This window comes from Sinocyclocheilus grahami, unplaced genomic scaffold, assembly GCF_001515645.1.
Source record: "Sinocyclocheilus grahami isolate Dianchi unplaced genomic scaffold, SAMN03320097.WGS_v1.1 scaffold776.1, whole genome shotgun sequence".
In the NCBI taxonomy this organism is placed as follows: Eukaryota; Metazoa; Chordata; class Actinopteri; order Cypriniformes; family Cyprinidae; genus Sinocyclocheilus; species Sinocyclocheilus grahami.
This window is the reverse complement of record NW_015505955.1, coordinates 390,050-411,370: the sequence shown is the minus strand read 5'-3', so window position 1 is coordinate 411,370 and position 21,321 is coordinate 390,050. Positions and strand designations below refer to the sequence as shown.

At 39.8% G+C, this 21,321-nt stretch overlaps 3 protein-coding genes across 3 annotated transcripts; 1 reads left to right on the top strand and 2 right to left on the bottom strand.

Annotated features, from left to right (window-relative positions):
- Positions 1-14: 14 nt before the first annotated feature.
- On the bottom strand, positions 15-6,066 carry LOC107561502 (ataxin-1-like). Its single transcript, XM_016245955.1, has 2 exons — positions 5,226-6,066; positions 15-5,101 (listed from the first exon to the last, which is right to left on the bottom strand). Exons 1-2 carry the CDS (start codon positions 5,943-5,945, stop codon positions 3,791-3,793), a joined length of 2,031 nt encoding a protein of 676 aa, XP_016101441.1. The 5' UTR covers positions 5,946-6,066; the 3' UTR covers positions 15-3,790.
- Positions 6,067-6,873: 807 nt separating this feature from the next.
- LOC107561501 (ataxin-1-like) lies at positions 6,874-13,253 on the bottom strand. The gene is made up of 3 exons (XM_016245954.1): positions 13,130-13,253; positions 8,725-9,854; positions 6,874-7,578 (listed from the first exon to the last, which is right to left on the bottom strand). The coding sequence occupies exons 2-3, from the start codon at positions 9,727-9,729 to the stop codon at positions 6,874-6,876; spliced, it is 1,710 nt and encodes a 569-aa protein (XP_016101440.1). The 5' UTR covers positions 9,730-9,854; positions 13,130-13,253.
- A 4,155-nt stretch (positions 13,254-17,408) lies between these two features.
- On the top strand, positions 17,409-20,842 carry elp5 (elongator acetyltransferase complex subunit 5). The gene is made up of 8 exons (XM_016245962.1): positions 17,409-17,683; positions 17,754-17,814; positions 17,901-17,981; positions 18,774-18,985; positions 19,113-19,288; positions 19,571-19,666; positions 19,754-19,854; positions 20,413-20,842. The coding sequence occupies exons 1-8, from the start codon at positions 17,617-17,619 to the stop codon at positions 20,519-20,521; spliced, it is 903 nt and encodes a 300-aa protein (XP_016101448.1). The 5' UTR covers positions 17,409-17,616; the 3' UTR covers positions 20,522-20,842.
- The last annotated feature ends 479 nt before the right edge of the window (positions 20,843-21,321 follow it).

The window sequence follows — 21,321 nt, the reverse complement described above, 5'->3', positions numbered from 1 at the left end:
AAAAAAAAAAAAAAAAAAAAAAAAAAAAAAAAAAAAAACATTCAGCACCAAACAAGCGGCACCAGATAAGCTTCGGGTTACGTGACTTGGTAGTGCGATTACTAACCACTACCATAAAGGTCACAGAGCCTGTGGGTTTCTAGAAAAACACAGAATGTGCAGCGATATTGGACGTGCAGCTGACTTCTGGTGAGATCCGAGTATTGAAACTGCATTAGGGTGCTGACTGAGTCTCTACTGCATAGCTCATGCTAAAGCTGTATCGTTCTGCTATTTCGGGTCAAGTATTGCTTCAATTCAATTCTAATACTTAAAATAATGGAGCAGGTCTGAATTTTGAATAACAGCCTTTATACAAATAATTTTTCCCTGTCTGTGAAGGAACAATGTAATAACTTAAACCAGCTGAAGCTGGCCTCTCAAGCTGGCAGACCAACTGGCTTGAGCCCAGAAGACCAGATCAGGCCAGTTTAAGCTGTTTTTCCTGGTTGGAAAGATATTCAATTTGTCTACAAGGCTTTAGGTGACAATTGTGGCCCTTTTAGACAGTTCACACCAGGTTGAACGTGAACTATAACAAAACAGCCTCTGTGAACTTAAAGGGGTCCAAAGTGCCACCATAACGTTCTGGGACAAAGGGGACAGAGGAAGGAAGAAATAACATGTACTAGATTTGAGACCAGATTAAAAATAGCATGAAAGTGGGACTCCTTTTAAGAAGGAGTCTTCAAACAAAATACTAACAGATGATGCTTGTGAAATGCTTCATAAATGGAAACAACAAATGGATTTGAACCAATTTAAGGTGATTAAAACCAAATACTGTTATACTCGATACACACATTGCCACTTCTTAATTTAGTTTAAATCAGACTTGATGGTAATGCTGAAAAACCAGGTGGCTTTATACCAGGGTCGTCATCAACGGGGACGCACCCTCATAATTTGCAACGAGTCATGTGAATTCAAGTGACGACCCTTGTCTATACCCCTTCTGAACTTCTTCTCTTTAACATTAGAGGTCTAAAAACTTCACAGACATGTGGTATCGTTGAGGTCGATGCAGTTTGGAGGAAGTCGAAATTTAACTGGTTCAATGCTAGCGCTACATTTATATAAAAAAATATATTCTTTCTTACCTAAAAGAACAAAAAAAATCTTCTCTTAAAGCCTTGAGTGATTGTAAGGAGGCCAAAAGAGTTCAATTAAATCCTGGTCCAAACACAGACAGCCCAGCAATGCCAAGAGCCAACAACGCAGAGAAATAGCAAAGGTCTCATGAAAGAACTTGGGCCGAAATGGAAATAAACATTTGCATCTGACATATGTAAGTAGCATCAAAATATTGAAAGGGAAAAAGAGAAACTATATAAAAAAAAAGAAAGAAATAAAGTGGGAATGTCAGGCTCTTTCTGGAATGCTGTTTTGAAACAAAACATGAGCTTCCTAATGTTTATAATATTTGGTCTAATTGCACTTAAGTCATGATTTCATCCATCTGAAAATGTTCAGTAACTATGAAAAGTGAAACTGCAGCATTTTCTCTTGGCTAATCTGTAAACAGTGTCAACCTTGCTTGTCAGTTTCTCATGAGCCAAAAACCACCAACAAAACTGAATACTTCAAAACAACACAAACATTTTCCCTTCATTATTAAAATACAAAAACAATAAAACACATATCTGATTCCCATTAAAGAGTCAGCGTGAATCAATTGAACTTATCTGTGCAATACAAGACCTGCAGTACAAGTTTTAAAAATCACTCGTGGGTAATATTGCCAAGAAGAGAGACAGAACGCAATACTGTACAAGAGTTCACCAATTACAAAAACCAAAGAAGAAACCTCAGCACAGATTAGAAAGTGTATATTAATGAGGCTCTTTCCAGAGAAGAGCTGTTTCGAGATAAGTTTTCAGTTCAACACTGGTCCTAACCAGGTATGATGTGACACATTTCCAGTGAATTTGTCCATCCAAACATGCCTGCGACAAAATCACAGCCTGTCAAAACCTATGGAACGAATTTGGACCATTGAGGTTTTAACAATGGGCGGAGCTACAGAGCACAATACCACAAAAGTAAAAACCAACAAATGTGAAAGACTAAGCGTCCTGTTGCTTAGGGCTTTTTGCAGACGCGACACACTGCAACTCAAGCATGACTTTTATCACTTGTCTTATACCTGGTTAGGACACAACGTAAGGGGCTAAGATCTATCTATAAAGTACAAGAGCTGATTCTGAACATCCTAATCAGTGGGTGTTTTAGAAAAGCCCCATTTCGAGGTGTGCCTTCATATTAGTCATCACTGAAGTCAGAAAGAAAACCTACCTAAATGAAAGAGGTGTTGTTTTAAGGGTAATTGCATGCTTTAAATTAACTCCTGTAGTAACTGTTAGAATGAGGATTATCACAAAGTAAAACTGCATCATCTTAGCAAATCAAGAGAAGCGTAGGATAAGGTTAAAAATGTTTCCACATACAGACTGCAACTGTTGCACATAGAAAAATTTAAATACAAGGAGTAATCTGTCTTGTACTGGATAAAAAAAAAGAAAACAAGAAAAATGTGTTCTGACAACTATTGCTTTGATTTTGATAACTGAGCAGGGTCAGTTCACACCCAACAGCAGTGACTCTACACATGTGTGTGCTAAACGCTTCCACGGGACGACTATTTAAACCTGCATGCTTCAGAGCAATAATCAGTTTCCACAGGAACAGGCTGTTCGCAAACAGCTAGAACCTGTTCTGCATTTGGCCTCAGCTTCGCAAGCAGGGCTGATTTTGGCTGACACCACATGTTGTCTCCAGGAAAAGGGCACAACAATGTAAGATTAAATAAAAATAGTTAATAATCAGACTGATGGATGCTTCCAACCATGAGGTACTATTTAGAGGTGGTTTTCCTAGGCCGGCCTTACTGGGAAATGATAACTCCAATGGGTCGAGGAGGAGAGTTCACATTGAAACTGGAATGCAGATTCAGAACCACTCATGAATCAAAACTAAAAACCTCTGAGGAGTTGTTAATCCAACTGTTAAGATGCATGCTAGACTTCATCTGGAAATAGTTCCTGATTGCAGAAAGATTGTTGGATCAATTGATTGATGTGACGGCGCTGGGCAACTGTTCTCAAACTCCAGACTAGAAAGGATTCCTCAGCAGAAGCACCCTGAGAAGAGGCAGGGAGAGGAGGAGAGTGTAGGAAAGAGAGGACAAACACACCTCTAGAGAGAGAGATGCATTAAAAACTGTCCAAGTTTTAAGGTCTTAGCCAACAAAAGCCTGGCGGCGCAACAAGGGAAACAGTCAACGTTCTTTTAGGGGGGAAAAGTTGAGCAATCTATCCTCTTTTGTCCTTCTTTAAAATATATATTTATTCTTATTGTAAAGGCTTGTCAAGACTCTATGGCTGTATCCCATTGTTATCCCTGGCCTTTCTGAAATAAACATCTACTCGAGGAACTGCAAGATATCTTTGAGCAAGTGATCACTGCCAAACATGATAGTTCACCCACAGGAACACGCAGACGATGCAAGCTTTGGTACGTGATTAACCAGATAAAGCTGCCCATGCAGATCATTGCGAATGCTGACTATGACCTGACACAAAAGTCCTCTGCTCGAGACCAGAACCGGAGGGGGCGGCAGGGGGAATCTTCCAATATGTGCAAAATCTCAAACATTCTGAGGCTACATTCTCTCTCCCTCTGACCACGCTCCCTCTTTCGCATTCGTTCGCCCGACTGACACTTCGCTCCCATGGACAATCTCTTTTGTCTGCTACTTCCCGGCATTCGAGCGCCCCTCGATGGAAAGCTTGACCTCCTGAGGGATAAACGACGGCCGAGAGGAGCCAGAGGTGGCAGCTGATGCTAAACTCCCTCCATCCTCATTCTTGATGCTGTATCTTTGGAAGCCAGGGGCAGAACAGCGCCTCAGGGATGCCCCTACGGAAGAGGCTCCCGCTCCAGTTCCCAGTGGAGCATGACCCTCAGGGTGCAAATAGTAGTTGCTCTGGCTCCGAGTGTGCTCTGCTGAAGTCCTGTTCGGTCTTGGGGTCACGTCGACATGTCTCGAACCCAATACCTGCATGGGCTCCTCCTTGTCCCGGTCCCTCTCTCGATGGATGCGCTCCATTTTTAATTGGCTTTGTGGCCGAGGGGTGTGCTGGGGCGCAGGGGGGCCCATGGGCTGAGGTGGGGCTCCTGACGTGGAGTTGACTTTGGTGGGAGTCCGGGCCTGAACTTGCTGGGGCGGTTTCTGCTGCGACGCGGTTTGCTGCTGCAGCGTCACAGACACGCAGACATCGCCCACTTGCAGATGTTGGCAGGTGAGACCGTACAGTTGGGCAGTCCGCTCAGGGCTACAAGACGACCAGCCCTGGCCAAAAACGAAAAACGGGTGTTCGGGGGGAACATCTATAGTCACTTTGCTCTGCTGCTCCCCCACGTTGAAATGCAGCGCCACTAGACCGGGTCGCTGTTGACTAGCGCGGATGTCCACTACCATGCTTGAGTCGATCTTCAGCCCGCCGCTCACTTCTGCGCTCCGCACGAAGTCCTGAGTCTGCAGATCTTCTACGCGCTTGAGCTCTCCAGTAGCCAACTGGATGATGGCGCCCTTCATGAAGTGCGACGGGCCGGAGGGTGCCAGCAGAGGAGCCTGTGGGAAAGTACCAGGAGGCTGCTGGGAGGGCTGTTGCCCCTGTTGGGAAGGCAGCTCCACCACCGCCCGCTCTGGGAGACATGCTACTGCATCCATGGCTTTATTATATGCAGCAGGAGAAGCAGCGATTGCTGCCGAGGCCACATCGTTGGGTTGAAAATGCTGCTGCTGCTGTGGGTGGTGATGGTAGTCGAGAGGCACAAGAACAGGCTGCCCATTGGCCAGGATAACGGCATGGCTTTGTTGAACAATCTGCTGCTGATGTGCTCTAGATTCAGCTGGATTTGATGCATAAGGTGTTCTGACTTCGCCCTGAGTCTCTCGACCCCTCTGAGAGCTTTGAGACAGGTTCAGAGGGACATGCGCTGCTTCCTTGCGACTTGTGCCGTGGACAGGAGAGGCAAATCGTCCGACCACCTGCTGGACCTGAAAAGAAACCACATTTAAAGTGTCATTTTATTTTAGAATTACTACATTTTGATATAAATCAAAAAACAATCTCTGTTGTTTCTAAGTAGTAGTAACCCGAGTTACTCAATCCTTAACACACCCAAAGAACAGCTAATAAAGTGCCGAGCGGCGCTTGTGTCGCCGTTTGCTCAGAAGGGAGCACCAGAGGAACTCCCATTTTGGTGTAGGCATGGGTCGAGATCTGCTGCTGCGGAGAGCCAACTCCTTCCTGAATGACTGACTGATACGGAACCAGGTGGGAAACAGAGTGCGGCTGGGAAATAGCGGACTGAGATGGTATCAAAGGGCTGGGAACGAATCCCGGAGGCACGGCGTAGGGAACCGCAGCTCCGTAGGGAGAGCTAACAAACTGCAATGAGGAGTGAGGGATCTGGGCGTAGCAGAGCGGAGGGTAGGGAACGCTCGTGTGCTGTAACACCTGGGAGGGAACGGTGTAGGCAGGAGAAATGTGGCTAAGAATGGGGTGCAGATTGGTGGGTGAGTAGGTGCCAGCGGGCAGAGCTACTTTATAAAGCATGCTATACTGATCCACAGGAAGCCCAACGAGACCCTCACCACCATCCATCCCATAATGCACGCTCGGCTGGGCTCGCACCCATTCGCCACTACCTTCTCCACTCACACCAGAGCATTGTGAAGATGGGGCATCCTCACCTCCTCCCCCTGCACTCCCAATGCTGCTGCTGATGCTACTGCTGTTATGGTTGTAGGTAGAGGTGTTGTTGTTGTTGTTGTTAACAGGGAGGTCCCGCTTCTTGGGAGGGAGGCACTCCTGGTTGCGCTCGTGGACTGGCTTCATGGTGATTCGGGATGAGAATGGGCGCTGTTACTGAACAGAGGATGGGACGAAGCCTGGCAGCCGCGGAAATAGCACCACTGGAATCAGCTCTGAAACTCTCCCGCTGGCCTCTTCCATCACCTTACCTGAATGCATAAAGAAATCATGTATAAACTAAATATGTTTGGTCACACTTAATTTTAAGGTCCAATTCTCGCCATTAACTACAACTTTTGCCTCAAACTCATAATTTGCTGCTTATTAATAGTTAGCAAGGTAGTTGTTAAGTTTAGGTATTGGGTAGGCTTAGGGATGTAGAATATGGTCATGCAGAATATGTGCTTTATGAGTACTAATAAACAGCCAATATGTTAATAATAGGCATGCTAATAAGAAACTAGTTAATAGTGAGAATTGGTCCCTATACTAAAGTGCTACCATATGTTTAAATGAATGATGAATAGGCTTGTGCTTAACATATTGGCCAGGCCAATAAAACAGCAGGTTTTGAGATTGTTGCATTGGCTGACAGCCTTGTCACATAGATATTGTACTTTTTCTGTATATTTCAAATTTTTTAAATCAATTTTTAGTAAATATTGTGCCAAATACGTGGCATATTTATTAAAGCAATTTTGAAGTAATGTGCAAAAGGACACATTTTCAAATAAGTTATATAGCAATTTAGATTACATTTCACAGTATTAAAGGGCACTTTAATAAAAGTATTATTCCTGTCTCACAGATATCGCACATTTTCTAATTTAGGGCTGCTCCATGTGAAAACACGCATGTGATGGAGATTTACTGCTGATTACAGAACCGGCTTTACTGACAAGATGCGCATTAAATATCGCATGCGATTTATCGTGCAGCCCTATTTTCTATACATTTCAAATATTTTTCGTTAATTGAGTACATAGAGTAAAAAAGTACCATATTAGTAGCATTATTTTAACAACGGGTGTTCGGGGGGAACATCTATAGTCACTTTGCTCTGCTGCTCCCCCACGTTGAAATGCAGCGCCACTAGACCGGGTCGCTGTTGACTAGCGCGGATGTCCACTACCATGCTTGAGTCGATCTTCAGCCCGCCGCTCACTTCTGCGCTCCGCACGAAGTCCTGAGTCTGCAGATCTTCTACGCGCTTGAGCTCTCCAGTAGCCAACTGGATGATGGCGCCCTTCATGAAGTGCGACGGGCCGGAGGGTGCCAGCAGAGGAGCCTGTGGGAAAGTACCAGGAGGCTGCTGGGAGGGCTGTTGCCCCTGTTGGGAAGGCAGCTCCACCACCGCCCGCTCTGGGAGACATGCTACTGCATCCATGGCTTTATTATATGCAGCAGGAGAAGCAGCGATTGCTGCCGAGGCCACATCGTTGGGTTGAAAATGCTGCTGCTGCTGTGGGTGGTGATGGTAGTCGAGAGGCACAAGAACAGGCTGCCCATTGGCCAGGATAACGGCATGGCTTTGTTGAACAATCTGCTGCTGATGTGCTCTAGATTCAGCTGGATTTGATGCATAAGGTGTTCTGACTTCGCCCTGAGTCTCTCGACCCCTCTGAGAGCTTTGAGACAGGTTCAGAGGGACATGCGCTGCTTCCTTGCGACTTGTGCCGTGGACAGGAGAGGCAAATCGTCCGACCACCTGCTGGACCTGAAAAGAAACCACATTTAAAGTGTCATTTTATTTTAGAATTACTACATTTTGATATAAATCAAAAAACAATCTCTGTTGTTTCTAAGTAGTAGTAACCCGAGTTACTCAATCCTTAACACACCCAAAGAACAGCTAATAAAGGAAGGAAGTGGTGTAACTGGTGCTGACTCACAAGAATTACTTTTGAGGCAAAATTCTGAAAATGCATTAAGTAGTGATGAAGTAGTAGACATTCACATTAATAATATATGATCCAGAGCAGTGTTGTTACTATTAACTAAAAAGTCAGTAATTGAAATAAAACCTAAATAGTCAAATATAAATTTTTGAAAAAAATAAACTATAAAACAAACGAAAATTAGAAATGTTGTCTTAAAATCAAGTTTAAGATGGAGAGCTTAAATAAAATAAATAAAACAAAAACCGAACTAAAAATAACGTAACACTAAATAGAAGTATTAAAAAGACAAACTAATAAAAATGACAAAAGCAAATAACAAAATTAATTAGGCCTACTTGAGCTAAAATTTTATATAAAAATAAAGGCTAATTCAAAATATTTCAAAGAAATATAATAGTTTATAATAATGCTAAAATAACACCGGCACAGTCAGATCCAAAATCCAGAAAATCTGATTTAACCAAGAAAAAACAACATAAGATTTTTCATGGTAGCCAGCAAACACATTCATTCTAAAATAATTCATCACTTAAAAACAGCAATTTAAATTTTAAATGTTTTGTTATTTGTTTAATTGGGCTCTCCTCATTTATATATATATATGGATCAGACAAAGATTTGATTTTGATACATGGATTAGACAAAAATTTGTAATGCAAAATGAATAACATCAGAAAAACTGTCAGATCAACATATTCACTACTGTTTTAAGTGTTGAATTCAAGTTTCCCCATCATTTTTAAACACTTTTCAGCTTTTCTAATGTGCACTCAAAAGTCATGTGATGTGGCAAATTAAGTCAACATGAAATCAAAACATCACCCTATTTACTTAAAGCACTTTCCTGTTGATACAGTAATAACTTGCTCTTCCTCTGAAATCACTTCCCCTTTTCAAATAGTTTAGGCAATTTTTTAGCAAACCCTGAGTGAGCCTATGATAATAAACCATCCTTCCCTCACCTCGAGATCAGTGTCCGGTGTGCTGCTCTGTCTTGGCGACATTCTGCCCTCCAGCCTGCGGCTTTTCAAGCTCTTGTCTTGCTGGGGCTCGGCCGCAGTGGCCTGCAGCAGCCGTGCACTTCTGGCCGAAAAAACTGCATCTTGATGGCTCTCCCTGCCTCCGTGCTCTCTGTCCCCTCCATTCACCTCTCTCTCCTGCTCCATGGAGCTGCTGTGCAGGTCTCTTTGCGGTTGGACGCCCCTAACGGTGGGGTGATAGTACACAGCTCTCGGGCTGAGCTCCCTGGCAGGCAGCATCCCTACAGTGCCGAGCGGCGCTTGTGTCGCCGTTTGCTCAGAAGGGAGCACCAGAGGAACTCCCATTTTGGTGTAGGCATGGGTCGAGATCTGCTGCTGCGGAGAGCCAACTCCTTCCTGAATGACTGACTGATACGGAACCAGGTGGGAAACAGAGTGCGGCTGGGAAATAGCGGACTGAGATGGTATCAAAGGGCTGGGAACGAATCCCGGAGGCACGGCGTAGGGAACCGCAGCTCCGTAGGGAGAGCTAACAAACTGCAATGAGGAGTGAGGGATCTGGGCGTAGCAGAGCGGAGGGTAGGGAACGCTCGTGTGCTGTAACACCTGGGAGGGAACGGTGTAGGCAGGAGAAATGTGGCTAAGAATGGGGTGCAGATTGGTGGTTGAGTAGGTACCAGTGGGCAGAGCTACTTTATAAAGCATGCTATACTGATCCACAGGAAGCCCAACGAGACCCTCACCACCATCCATCCCATAATGCACGCTCGGCTGGGCTCGCACCCATTCGCCACTACCTTCTCCACTCACACCAGAGCATTGTGAAGATGGGGCATCCTCACCTCCTCCCCCTGCACTCCCAATGCTGCTGCTGATGCTACTGCTGTTATGGTTGTAGGTAGAGGTGTTGTTGTTGTTGTTGTTAACAGGGAGGTCCCGCTTCTTGGGAGGGAGGCACTCCTGGTTGCGCTCGTGGACTGGCTTCATGGTGATTCGGGATGAGAATGGGCGCTGTTACTGAACAGAGGATGGGACGAAGCCTGGCAGCCGCGGAAATAGCACCACTGGAATCAGCTCTGAAACTCTCCCGCTGGCCTCTTCCATCACCTTACCTGAATGCATAAAGAAATCATGTATAAACTAAATATGTTTGGTCACACTTAATTTTAAGGTCCAATTCTCGCCATTAACTACAACTTTTGCCTCAAACTCATAATTTGCTGCTTATTAATAGTTAGCAAGGTAGTTGTTAAGTTTAGGTATTGGGTAGGCTTAGGGATGTAGAATATGGTCATGCAGAATATGTGCTTTATGAGTACTAATAAACAGCCAATATGTTAATAATAGGCATGCTAATAAGAAACTAGTTAATAGTGAGAATTGGTCCCTATACTAAAGTGCTACCATATGTTTAAATGAATGATGAATAGGCTTGTGCTTAACATATTGGCCAGGCCAATAAAACAGCAGGTTTTGAGATTGTTGCATTGGCTGACAGCCTTGTCACATAGATATTGTACTTTTTCTGTATATTTAAAAATTTTTAAATCAATTTTTAGTAAATATTGTGCCAAATATGTGGCATATTTATTAAAGCAATTTTGAAGTAATGTGCAAAAGGACACATTTTCAAATAAGTTATATAGCAATTTAGATTACATTTCACAGTATTAAAGGGCACTTTAATAAAAGTATTATTCCTGTCTCACAGATATCGCACATTTTCTAATTTAGGGCTGCTCCATGTGAAAACACGCATGTGATGGAGATTTACTGCTGATTACAGAACCGGCTTTACTGACAAGATGCGCATTAAATATCGCATGCGATTTATCGTGCAGCCCTATTTTCTATACATTTCAAATATTTTTCGTTAATTGAGTACATAGAGTAAAAAAGTACCATATTAGTAGCATTATTTTAACAATATACACAAATATGTATAATATAGCAATTTAGTTCATTTCACATTTTTAAAGGACAAGTCTGTCAATTTTCAACCAGCTTTGTATCGCAATATCAGTAGCATATGTGAATAATGAACACTGTGTAGCCTAATCTTTCTCCTTGTTACCTGCACCCAGATATCACCATTTATTTTTTAGTTTAAAAACCTCTGTGTTAGATAACAACAATCAGCATTGACTCAAACCTTTAGATTTATTAGAATTCAATTCAATTCAGATTATTTGAACAATATACACTTAAAACCCAATTTTGCTATTTATTTTGCAAATTAAAAATAAACATTACATTAAACAAATAAAATAAAAGACAGAAAATTAGAAATGCTGCCTTGACAACAAGATAAGTTTACGATGAAGTATTAAAACTACTAAAACTGAAAGAAAACATTACATTTAAATAGCAATTTAAAAAACAAAACAAACTTACAAAAATGGCACAAACTTTAACGTCACAACATTACGAAGTTGGTTACAAATGGTCAAACTTTTCCGTTGAAAAACATTGACAACATTTTTTGTGGTATGACTGCGTGTCATTTATATTATAGAGCAAAATGTGGAAGTCTGAGTAACGTTAACCACAGACCTATTTTACTCATTAAATCAAGTCACTTTTCTAAAAACCCATTGGAAACTACCGAGGAAATCCACAAACATGCCTTCCAGTTTGGCCTAAATATATCAACACAAACAAGAAAACAAGATAAATAAACTACAAAATAAAATCTTCATGACAAATAACATTCAACTTTGTTAATGCAGTTAAAGGGGAATTTTGTAAACTTCTGTTTTCAGATATTCATTCAAATTGTAAAATTCACCATATTTTACTTAATTGTATTTTAATCACTAATGTTACCCTAAAAAATAAATCAGCTATAATATACTACAACCATTTTATGTAAAATAATATTATTTAACCTTGTATCTCACAGGGGGAAAAAAAACTAAACAATAAAAACCAAGCACAGCAACAGCCATAACAGTTAATAGAATTAGGCCTAAAAGATAAAGCACTCAAAATACATTTCTTCCAGGCTAACTGTATTGTGCCCGTGACGCTTCTGTGATTTATACACAGTAAATTCAATAAAGAGAAAGAAAATGCACATTCAAGTGCAGAATAGAAAAAGCCTGCGCCCTTTCTGTCCATGTTCTTATAAAGGGGTCCTATTATGCTTTTTCACTTTTAGTCAGTGTGTAGTGTGTAAGGGAAAAAAGTATTTTAATAATGTAAATTATGTGAAAAATAATGTGTTTCAAACCACCAAGCATGAGAGTATGTTCTAGTACACCCCCAAAACAAAATCAAGACTTTGTAAAAGAGCATAATAGGACCCCTTTAAAGAAACAGACACTCATTCTCATACACTGGGGTCCACATGTTCGCCAGATCAGAAAATAACCAAAACTGAGAGCCACAATGGCCTACATATTAAAAATAGCTAATCTGACATTTGTGTGTGTTGTTTAAAATGTGGTATACTTCAATCTAAGCACGTCTAAAATGTGGTATACTTCAATCTAAGCACGTCTAAAATGTGGTATACTTCAATCTAAGCACGTCTAAAATGTGGTATACTTCAATCTAAGCACGTCTAAAATGTGGTATACTTCAATCTAAGCACGTCTAAAATGTGGTATACTTCAATCTACGCACGTCAAAAATGTGGTATATTTTATTATTAGCATATCTAGTTATGGGTTTAGTGCAGCTTTGATTTAAAGCATCTGATATAAACACACGGCAGACTTTGTTTTGATATGATTAGACAAAATATTCTCCCATAAAAGGTAACAAAATGCCCCACAAAATTGAAATTTTTTGAAAATGGCACATTTCAGGTGCAAATGCCTCGTGTCGTGATTTGACACTACGTGCCAAGTGTATAGAAATGGCTTTCCTAATTCATAAATACAGAAATATCTCGTTTTAGCAGCCAATTTCACAAATCAAACAAGTCACTGAATTACCCGCAAAAATGAAAAGTTTCTATGAAACGGAAACTTCGCCCTTACCCTGACACCATTAAACTGACACAGAAAAGAGAAAAACATTTTTAAAAAAGCACTAATGAGACACGCTTTAAAGCAGATGTCGGTGTTTTGGGAGTAATGACACACAAGCAGAGACACTAACGTTAGAGATGTTTTCATGAGGACTCGAGCGTTAGCCAGCTGCTATTCAAGCCTGTAACCTCGCTAGCCACACACCTCACACGGGGAACATAACCCTGCGTTTGTAGAAATACGTTTGGGGCGTTCGTTTCAGTACGTTAAACCTAATTGTGCCAGTTAAAGCGTGTTCGAAAGTAAAGCAGGAGTAAACGAGAGGCTGGGCTTTACGCTAACGGGCTAATCGCTCTTCCCACAGACTCCAACAGCCGCTTCTCCGACCGGCCCGCGACGAAAACACTCACCTCCGCATGGCATCGTGTAGACGACGTGCAAAAACACAGACTCTCGGTGGAGTGCGCGCAATAAATCAGTGGTTAAATGTGGGCTGGTGATATCTGCCCATTCCGGAGGCCAGCAGACTGAAGCCCAGCGGCGCGCGCTGATGACGTCGCGGGTCTGCTTCTTCTTCTTCTTCGGTTTTATGGCGGGTTGCGAACCAACTTCATAGGTGCATACCGCCACCTGCTGCACTTCAGCAACAGCAGAAATATCTCATTTTAGGGATAGTTTTACGGGTGGGTTATTTACTGTTTTACTGGGGTTTAGGAAATATATATTTTATGTATGATATATTATATAATATAAGTTAATATAGCAATACATTAAGTAATCATATGTGAGCCTGGAGCACAAAACCGTAAAAAAAAAAAAAAGTAAAACGTAAAAATAATAAGGGTCCATTTTTTATATACATCATGTGTGGTTTGTTAGGATAGGACAATATTTGGCTGAGATACAACTATTTGAAAATCTGGAATCTGAGGGTGCTCTCAACTAAATATTGAGAAAATCACCTTTAAAGCTGTCCGAACGAAGTCCTTAGCAATGCATATTACTAATTAAAAATTAAGTGATTAAAAATTAGGAAATGTACAAAATATCTTCATGGAACATGATCTTTGCTTAATGTCCTAATGATTTCTGGCATAAAAGAAAAATCGGTACATACAATGTATTGTTGGCTATTGCTACAAATATACCCCAGCGACTTAACACTGCTTTTGTGCTCCAGGGTCACAGATGTTATATATTTTATATGGCGCGCGCTGATGACGTCGCGGGTCTGCTTCTTCTTCTTCTTCGGTTTTATGGCGGGTTGCGAACCAACTTCATAGGTGCATACCGCCACCTGCTGCACTTCAGCAACAGCAGAAATATCTCATTTTAGGGATAGTTTTACGGGTGGGTTATTTACTGTTTTACTGGGGTTTAGGAAATATATATTTTATGTATGATATATTATATAATATAAGTTAATATAGCAATACATTAAGTAATCATATGTGAGCCTGGAGCACAAAACCGTAAAAAAAAAAAAAAGTAAAACGTAAAAATAATAAGGGTCCATTTTTTATATACATCATGTGTGGTTTGTTAGGATAGGACAATATTTGGCTGAGATACAACTATTTGAAAATCTGGAATCTGAGGGTGCTCTCAACTAAATATTGAGAAAATCACCTTTAAAGCTGTCCGAACGAAGTCCTTAGCAATGCATATTACTAATTAAAAATTAAGTGATTAAAAATTAGGAAATGTACAAAATATCTTCATGGAACATGATCTTTGCTTAATGTCCTAATGATTTCTGGCATAAAAGAAAAATCGGTACATACAATGTATTGTTGGCTATTGCTACAAATATACCCCAGCGACTTAACACTGCTTTTGTGCTCCAGGGTCACAGATGTTATATATTTTATATTGAAATCAGTCATATTAGTTATTTTTCAAAAAAAAAAAAAAATCTAACTTCAGTGAACAGGAGTTCATTTTAAATAATTTCATTACTTTCTTGTTTTTTCCTCTCCTGTTCTGTTTAATATCAATAGATGGCAACGTTGAGCTTTGAGGAGACTGACAATTAAAGAGCTGCAGTGCGTTTAAAGCATCTCGCGGTTAATAAACAGAACTGCACACATCCCGCGGAAGAACATTCCAACCGGAACTACTTCTCGAAGTTTACGTCTCTGGCGATTCACGCAGGTATGTGTTACTCCGCAGCGACAATAGTCCGAATATAAGCACTTATTATAAGTGTACCGTAGTGATTCGGAATGAGACAAAAACGCGGTTTGGAAGATTAATTCATGATGTACTCGCTCATTATATACATTGAGCAAATTTTGAGCACAGAAAAAGTTACACAGTGCTGCTTTAAGATAAAAATATCCTTGCTCTATACTGAGATGTTCAGACTCAGAGGCTAAAAACAACAGGACTGATAATACTAATCATGGTTAAGGGATCAAATGTGTTAAGCAAGGGCTTTTCAGTCTTTTAGATGCCACAGGCTCCCCAAATACTAAGACAGCGTCTATATATTAGTGTGTAAAGACCCAATTTAAGGGTGAAAATTTATTTTATAAATCTGTGTAAAATCATATTTGGAAAATGTTTTACATGTATTACTTTTTTTCCTAATCATTATACTGCATAATCAATGTTTTATTATTTATTCACCTTTAAATATTTTTTATCATTTCTTTATTTTAATTATATCTTATTGTTTATTTATTTCAAATGTATTATTCAAAATGTATGTAGTTATTTCGTCTAATCTTTTTTTGTTGTTGTTTTCACATTTTGCATTTTTTTTAGCCTTCAATAATTGGAATAAAAATAAAATGTAATTAGATAATATGCAATTAATTATTATATAATTAGATGAAAAACTTAGAAGAATCTTTTTATAGTTTATAATAATATAATATGATATACAATAATACAGTATATATATATATATGTGTGTGTGTGTTTTTGGGAAATTGTATTCACTGTAATAAACTAAACTAGTGGCGGGAGAAACGAATCTTTTCAAAGCTTCGAATCAATTGAACCAGTTGCTTTGCAAAATGATTCACTGATTCGAAGCGCTCGAGACACCACACGCTGGTGACGCCTGCTGGCCAAAAGTCTGTAAATGCAACAAAAACTTTAGGCTAAAAAATGGATTAAAAACAGCTTTTAAAAACCCACTGCAAATGTTTTTTTTTAAATATAATATATGAAATGCTATAAAAATCATAAATAAAATACCATTGAATATGAAGTGTCTGTATAACATGTGGTTTTAAAAATATTTTATATTAATTTGCAAGGCTTGTTTTTTTTTTGAGAGCTTGTAGAGGCCAGTAAGACACGATTAACTACTTCTCATCCTTTTAATTACACAAATGTCGCGTAAAAATGTCTGCAAATTGATGAAACTGATCCGAGATCAGGTAAAAACCATAGAATTATTTTTCTTTATTTAAAAAAAACAAAAAAACACACTAGCTTTCTATTTTTTCTATTCTATCTACTTGTTTTTATTTGTGTGTGTGTGTGTGAGTGAGTGAGTGTGTGTGTGAGTGAGTGAGTGTGTGTGTGAGTGAGTGAGTGTGTGTGTGAGTGAGTGAGTGTGTGTGTGAGTGAGTGAGTGTGTGTGTGAGTGAGTGAGTGTGTGTGTGAGTGAGTGAGTGTGTGTGTGAGTGAGTGAGTGTGTGTGTGAGTGAGTGAGTGTGTGTGTGAGTGAGTGAGTGTGTGTGTGAGTGAGTGAGTGTGTGTGTGAGTGAGTGAGTGTGTGTGTGAGTGAGTGAGTGTGTGTGTGAGTGAGTGAGTGTGTGTGTGAGTGAGTGAGTGTGTGTGTGAGTGAGTGAGTGTGTGTGTGAGTGAGTGAGTGTGTGTGTGAGTGAGTGAGTGTGTGTGTGAGTGAGTGAGTGTGTGTGTGAGTGAGTGAGTGTGTGTGTGAGTGAGTGAGTGTGTGTGTGAGTGAGTGAGTGTGTGTGTGAGTGAGTGAGTGTGTGTGTGAGTGAGTGAGTGTGTGTGTGAGTGAGTGAGTGTGTGTGTGAGTGAGTGAGTGTGTGTGTGAGTGAGTGAGTGTGTGTGTGAGTGAGTGAGTGTGTGTGTGAGTGAGTGAGTGTGTGTGTGAGTGAGTGAGTGTGTGTGTGAGTGAGTGAGTGTGTGTGTGAGTGAGTGAGTGTGTGTGTGAGTGAGTGAGTGTGTGTGTGAGTGAGTGAGTGTGTGTGTGAGTGAGTGAGTGTGTGTGTGAGTGAGTGAGTGTGTGTGTGAGTGAGTGAGTGTGTGTGTGAGTGAGTGAGTGTGTGTGTGAGTGAGTGAGTGTGTGTGTGAGTGAGTGAGTGTGTGTGTGTGTGTGTGTGTGAGTGAGATGAATTCATGCATATACATATTTATTTTAGAACTACAGTAACATCTTCTGATTTCTCTCAACATGGGGACAGGAGAGCTGTCAATCAATACATTGGAGGAAAAAAAAGTAACTTGCGTTACTTATCTGAAAAAGTAACTCGGATATTCTCTTGTAAATTAAAAAGTAATGCGTTACTTTACTAGTTACTTGAAAAAAGTCATCTGATTACGTAACTCGCGTTACTTGTAATGCATTACCCCCAACACTGGCTAAACGACAAAATTATAAATAATAATAAAAAGAATAAAATGGTTCGCCGCTGGGCCCAACAGTTTACTGAAACCACGTGACTTTGGCCGTTCGATTCGCGATCCGAGTCACTGATTCGAACACATGATTCACCAAAGTTTCGAAGCTTCGCGAAGCAGTGCTAAATCTAACTCGTGTTGATTCGATAACTCTTATGTGTAACCAGGCATTTGTTCTCATGTTTAATCAGTAGCCCAAGGATGTTGTAGTCATCCGGACAGTGTCTTATCAAACACGTTAAACTCGTTTTAGCAGTGCGCTGCTAGCTGTTAGCTGTTAGCTGTTGAGATGAGCATGGAGTCGTGTGTGCTAACGCTACAGGGAGCGGAGGCTGGAGGATTCATTCTCATTCAAGGTAACAGCGTTTCTAGTCATCTTCAGTCCTCGTATCTTTCTACAGTGTGTTCATGTGGTGTTGTTTGTAGATACTGTCAAATGCAGCGGGCGCGGACTCCTCAGGTGTTTTATTAATGCAGCATTGAAGAGGCAAGTTTCTGTCCGCTTCTGGTTTGTTTTAGTTGTGCTGTTGCTACACTTGCTACAGTGTTTGATTTGTTTTTAATCTTTTATAGAGGCGAGGACGTACATGTGCTGGGATTTGAGAGCCCTGAAACAGAAGTGTGTGCTGGTTTGGACAGCAGCTGTGTGCAAAAGTGAGTTAGCCTAAATAAAATGAAAACAGTACTCTTGATTTGTGACTTGAGGCGTGCTTTCATGCATACTGTGCGGTGACAGCTGAACGCTCATAGCAGCATATGTACGGCAGTTCAGTTGTTCTCAACACATTTTCTTTTGCATTTGCCATTATTTTTCCTGTTGCTTATTCAAATAAATATTGCAAAATTTATTCATATTTTACAATTAATCGAAATTCTAATCGCGATTACAATTATGGATGCCACAATTATGTAATCGTTCAAAGTCCACTTATGTTATTCTGCATCCTTAAGATGCGTATTTTTCTTTCTACATGTTATCTAAAGGGTTTTTCCATTGTTTTAATTTTAGTTTTAGTATAACATTATAATACCATTCATATTTTTTTACATTTTTATAATTTAAAGAAGAATGTATAGTTGACGTTTGAGGCTTAATACTATAGAAAAGCGAAAAGAGTTTTCAGCTTGTTTATTTTCATATAAAAATACGGCATGCAGTTGCATCAGACAATGGTATAAACATCATTCAATGTAAATTGTGATCATCGTAATTAATAATCACAATTACAATTTCAAGGGAATAATCGACAATTATGATTTCTGTCATAATCGTGCAGGCTTAATGGTAAGACACATCAATTTTCAATATCAAGCAGCAAAACGAGCTGTTTTGTGCAGCTAAAAGACCGGAAGCTAGACCCATAGAATTTACAAATAGCCCATTTTTACGGCAAGAAAAGGTGGATAGTTGGTGCCACTGAAATGCTTTATCTGATCTGTTTAAAGGCTTCATTTTCATAAGGGTTTCCCTGATCCGCTCGGCTGGACGCGCAGATCATCTTTCACCGTCGAGCGGTTTGCTTCTCAACACATAACTCAGCTCTTCAAAGACACGCAGCAAGCCAAAGCATCAGTGCTTGTTGTTGACTCCCTCTCATTGGTTTTGAGACATCATGACCCTCTTGTCTTCTGCCAGACACTTCAAGAGCTCCGGAAAGGTGAAACGTTTTCCTCCAGAAACACTTTCACAAACTGTGTTGCTTCTATAAATACTGGCTTTTGATTGTTGTCATTTTAGATCTAGGAAAACTAATGCTCTTGTTTGTGTTTTCCACTGACCACTAGGAGGAGTTATTAAAACTATCATCGGCCTCCTGCATTCAGACTTGCATCAGCAAGGCGTCGTGGGTATTGTGTGCTACTTAGCCAGTACTGTTATCTCTGTGGCACCTGCAAACAATGAACGCCATTCTGTGGCAAAGACCACAAGACGCACAAAGTCAGGCAAAGTCATGCAAGAGGTAAGATATGTGACCCTGGAGCACAAAACCAGTCATAAGTAGCACAGGTATAGCTGTAGCAATAACCAACAATACCAGGGTTGCCAGGTTTTCACAAGAAAACCCGACCAATCTCTACTAGCCCAAAACTAGTCCAATCGTGTTTCGAGGGGGTCCCCAGTTAGAAATCGATTTCGAAAAATTGTCCCTTATGACTGGTTTTGTGCTCCAGGGTCACACATGAGGTTTTAGTCTGAATAAACATGAGATTATAAACGGATTATCTGGGAAATAATTTTCTAGGAAGAGTATTTCAGTGTGTGCGAGGACGCAACTCTTTCAGTACAGGCCAGTCCACGTCAGCCTGGACATGCACAGAAAGAGCGAGATGTGTCTGAGGTGAGCAAAAGCCGCTTTGGTTTTCAGAGCACCTTCAGCTGGAGGTTTTGCGTTGTAACTGTTTGTCTTTTATTGGGATGTGATCAGGCTGATCCAACATCAAACCTGACTTTCAATCTGCGTCTGTCTGAGGAGGAGAGAAAAGCCAAGGAGAAAGTGGCACTGCCGTTTGTATTTAGCCAAGAAAAGTAAGAGACCTCAATTCTTGTGAACGCTGTTTTAGTATTCTTTTTATACTAGAGTTTTATTAATATTTTAAATTTAATTTTAATTTGTTAAAATTGTAGTAATTTTGTGTGCTTTTGTCTTTTTCTTTTATTAGTTTTAGATTTTTTTGAGTTTTTTATTTGTTTTAGACCTCGGTTGCTGTAAAGAGTGTTGTATTAGTATTATTGTTTATAGTTTTTATTAATATTTCGAATTTGCTCTATTTTTTTTTGCATTTTAATTTTAGTATTTATTTTTATTATCTTTACTTTCTTCATTTTTTTTAATGTTTAATTTTAATATTCATAATATTTAATATTATTTATTAAATAAAATATTATTAAATTAATATTTTAATAATATAAAAAAAATATTTTGTAATATTCAGATTTGATTTCAGTTAATGAAAACTAATTTTAATACTTTTAGTTTTAGACAACAATAGCAACGCTGGTTGTAAATAATTTGATATAAAATGCTTATTATATATAAAAGATCTACAAGAGTCTTTCATGCTGCACTCTGTTTTTTTCCCGCAGAAAATCAGCTCTTCTGAAGCCGACTCCTGGCTCCGGGAGGATCGTGTACGAGCCTGACGCCAACGACGACTTTGACGAGGAGGATCCAGATGATGATCTTGATGTGTGAATGAAGACAGCCCACATCATGACCTAAATCTGTGAATGTCAGATCCATCTTTATAAATATATTTATTATTTTTTATTTTATTATGACTCATACAGTCTGTGGCTGTCTGTTGTCTATCAGCTATCACGAGGCCAGGTTTGAGAACAGATATGAACTGATGAACCACTGTTCTTAGTAATGTTATGCAGCTTTTGTATTGGTAGAAAAATTGGAGGATTAAAAAAAACTCTCATTGGAAAATATTTTACGTCTTGATTAAGATCTTTATTGACTTAATACTTGGCTAATTTTGTTCAGTTTTTATACATGTAGACATGGAGGGGCAACTTTAATAAATTATCAATAAAATTTATATTAAAAGTCAACTATTCATACAAATTTTACACATTTTATTTCAAGTTTTCACATACTTAAAGGGATAGTTCCCCCTAAAATGAAAATTAAGTCATGTTGACTTGTAGTCGTTGACTTCCGTAGTATGGAAAAAAATACAATGGAAGTCAACGGTTATCATCAACCGTTTGGTTACCAGCCCAGCATTCTTCAAAATATCTTCTTTTGTGCTCAACAGAAGAAAGACATTCTTATTTGGAACAATATGGAACGAAAAGTGAATAACTTGCTCTTAACGACGTAACGTGCTGTAAGGGCTACTGAACGGATCTTTCTGCTGAACAAAGATTTGATTCTAATGAGTTGAATTATCACTCACTGCTGTTCATCGAATTTTTGTATTTTAATAGGAGTCCACATTACTGGGACTTGGAACCACAACTGTTTCTGAGGAACTACATTGTTTG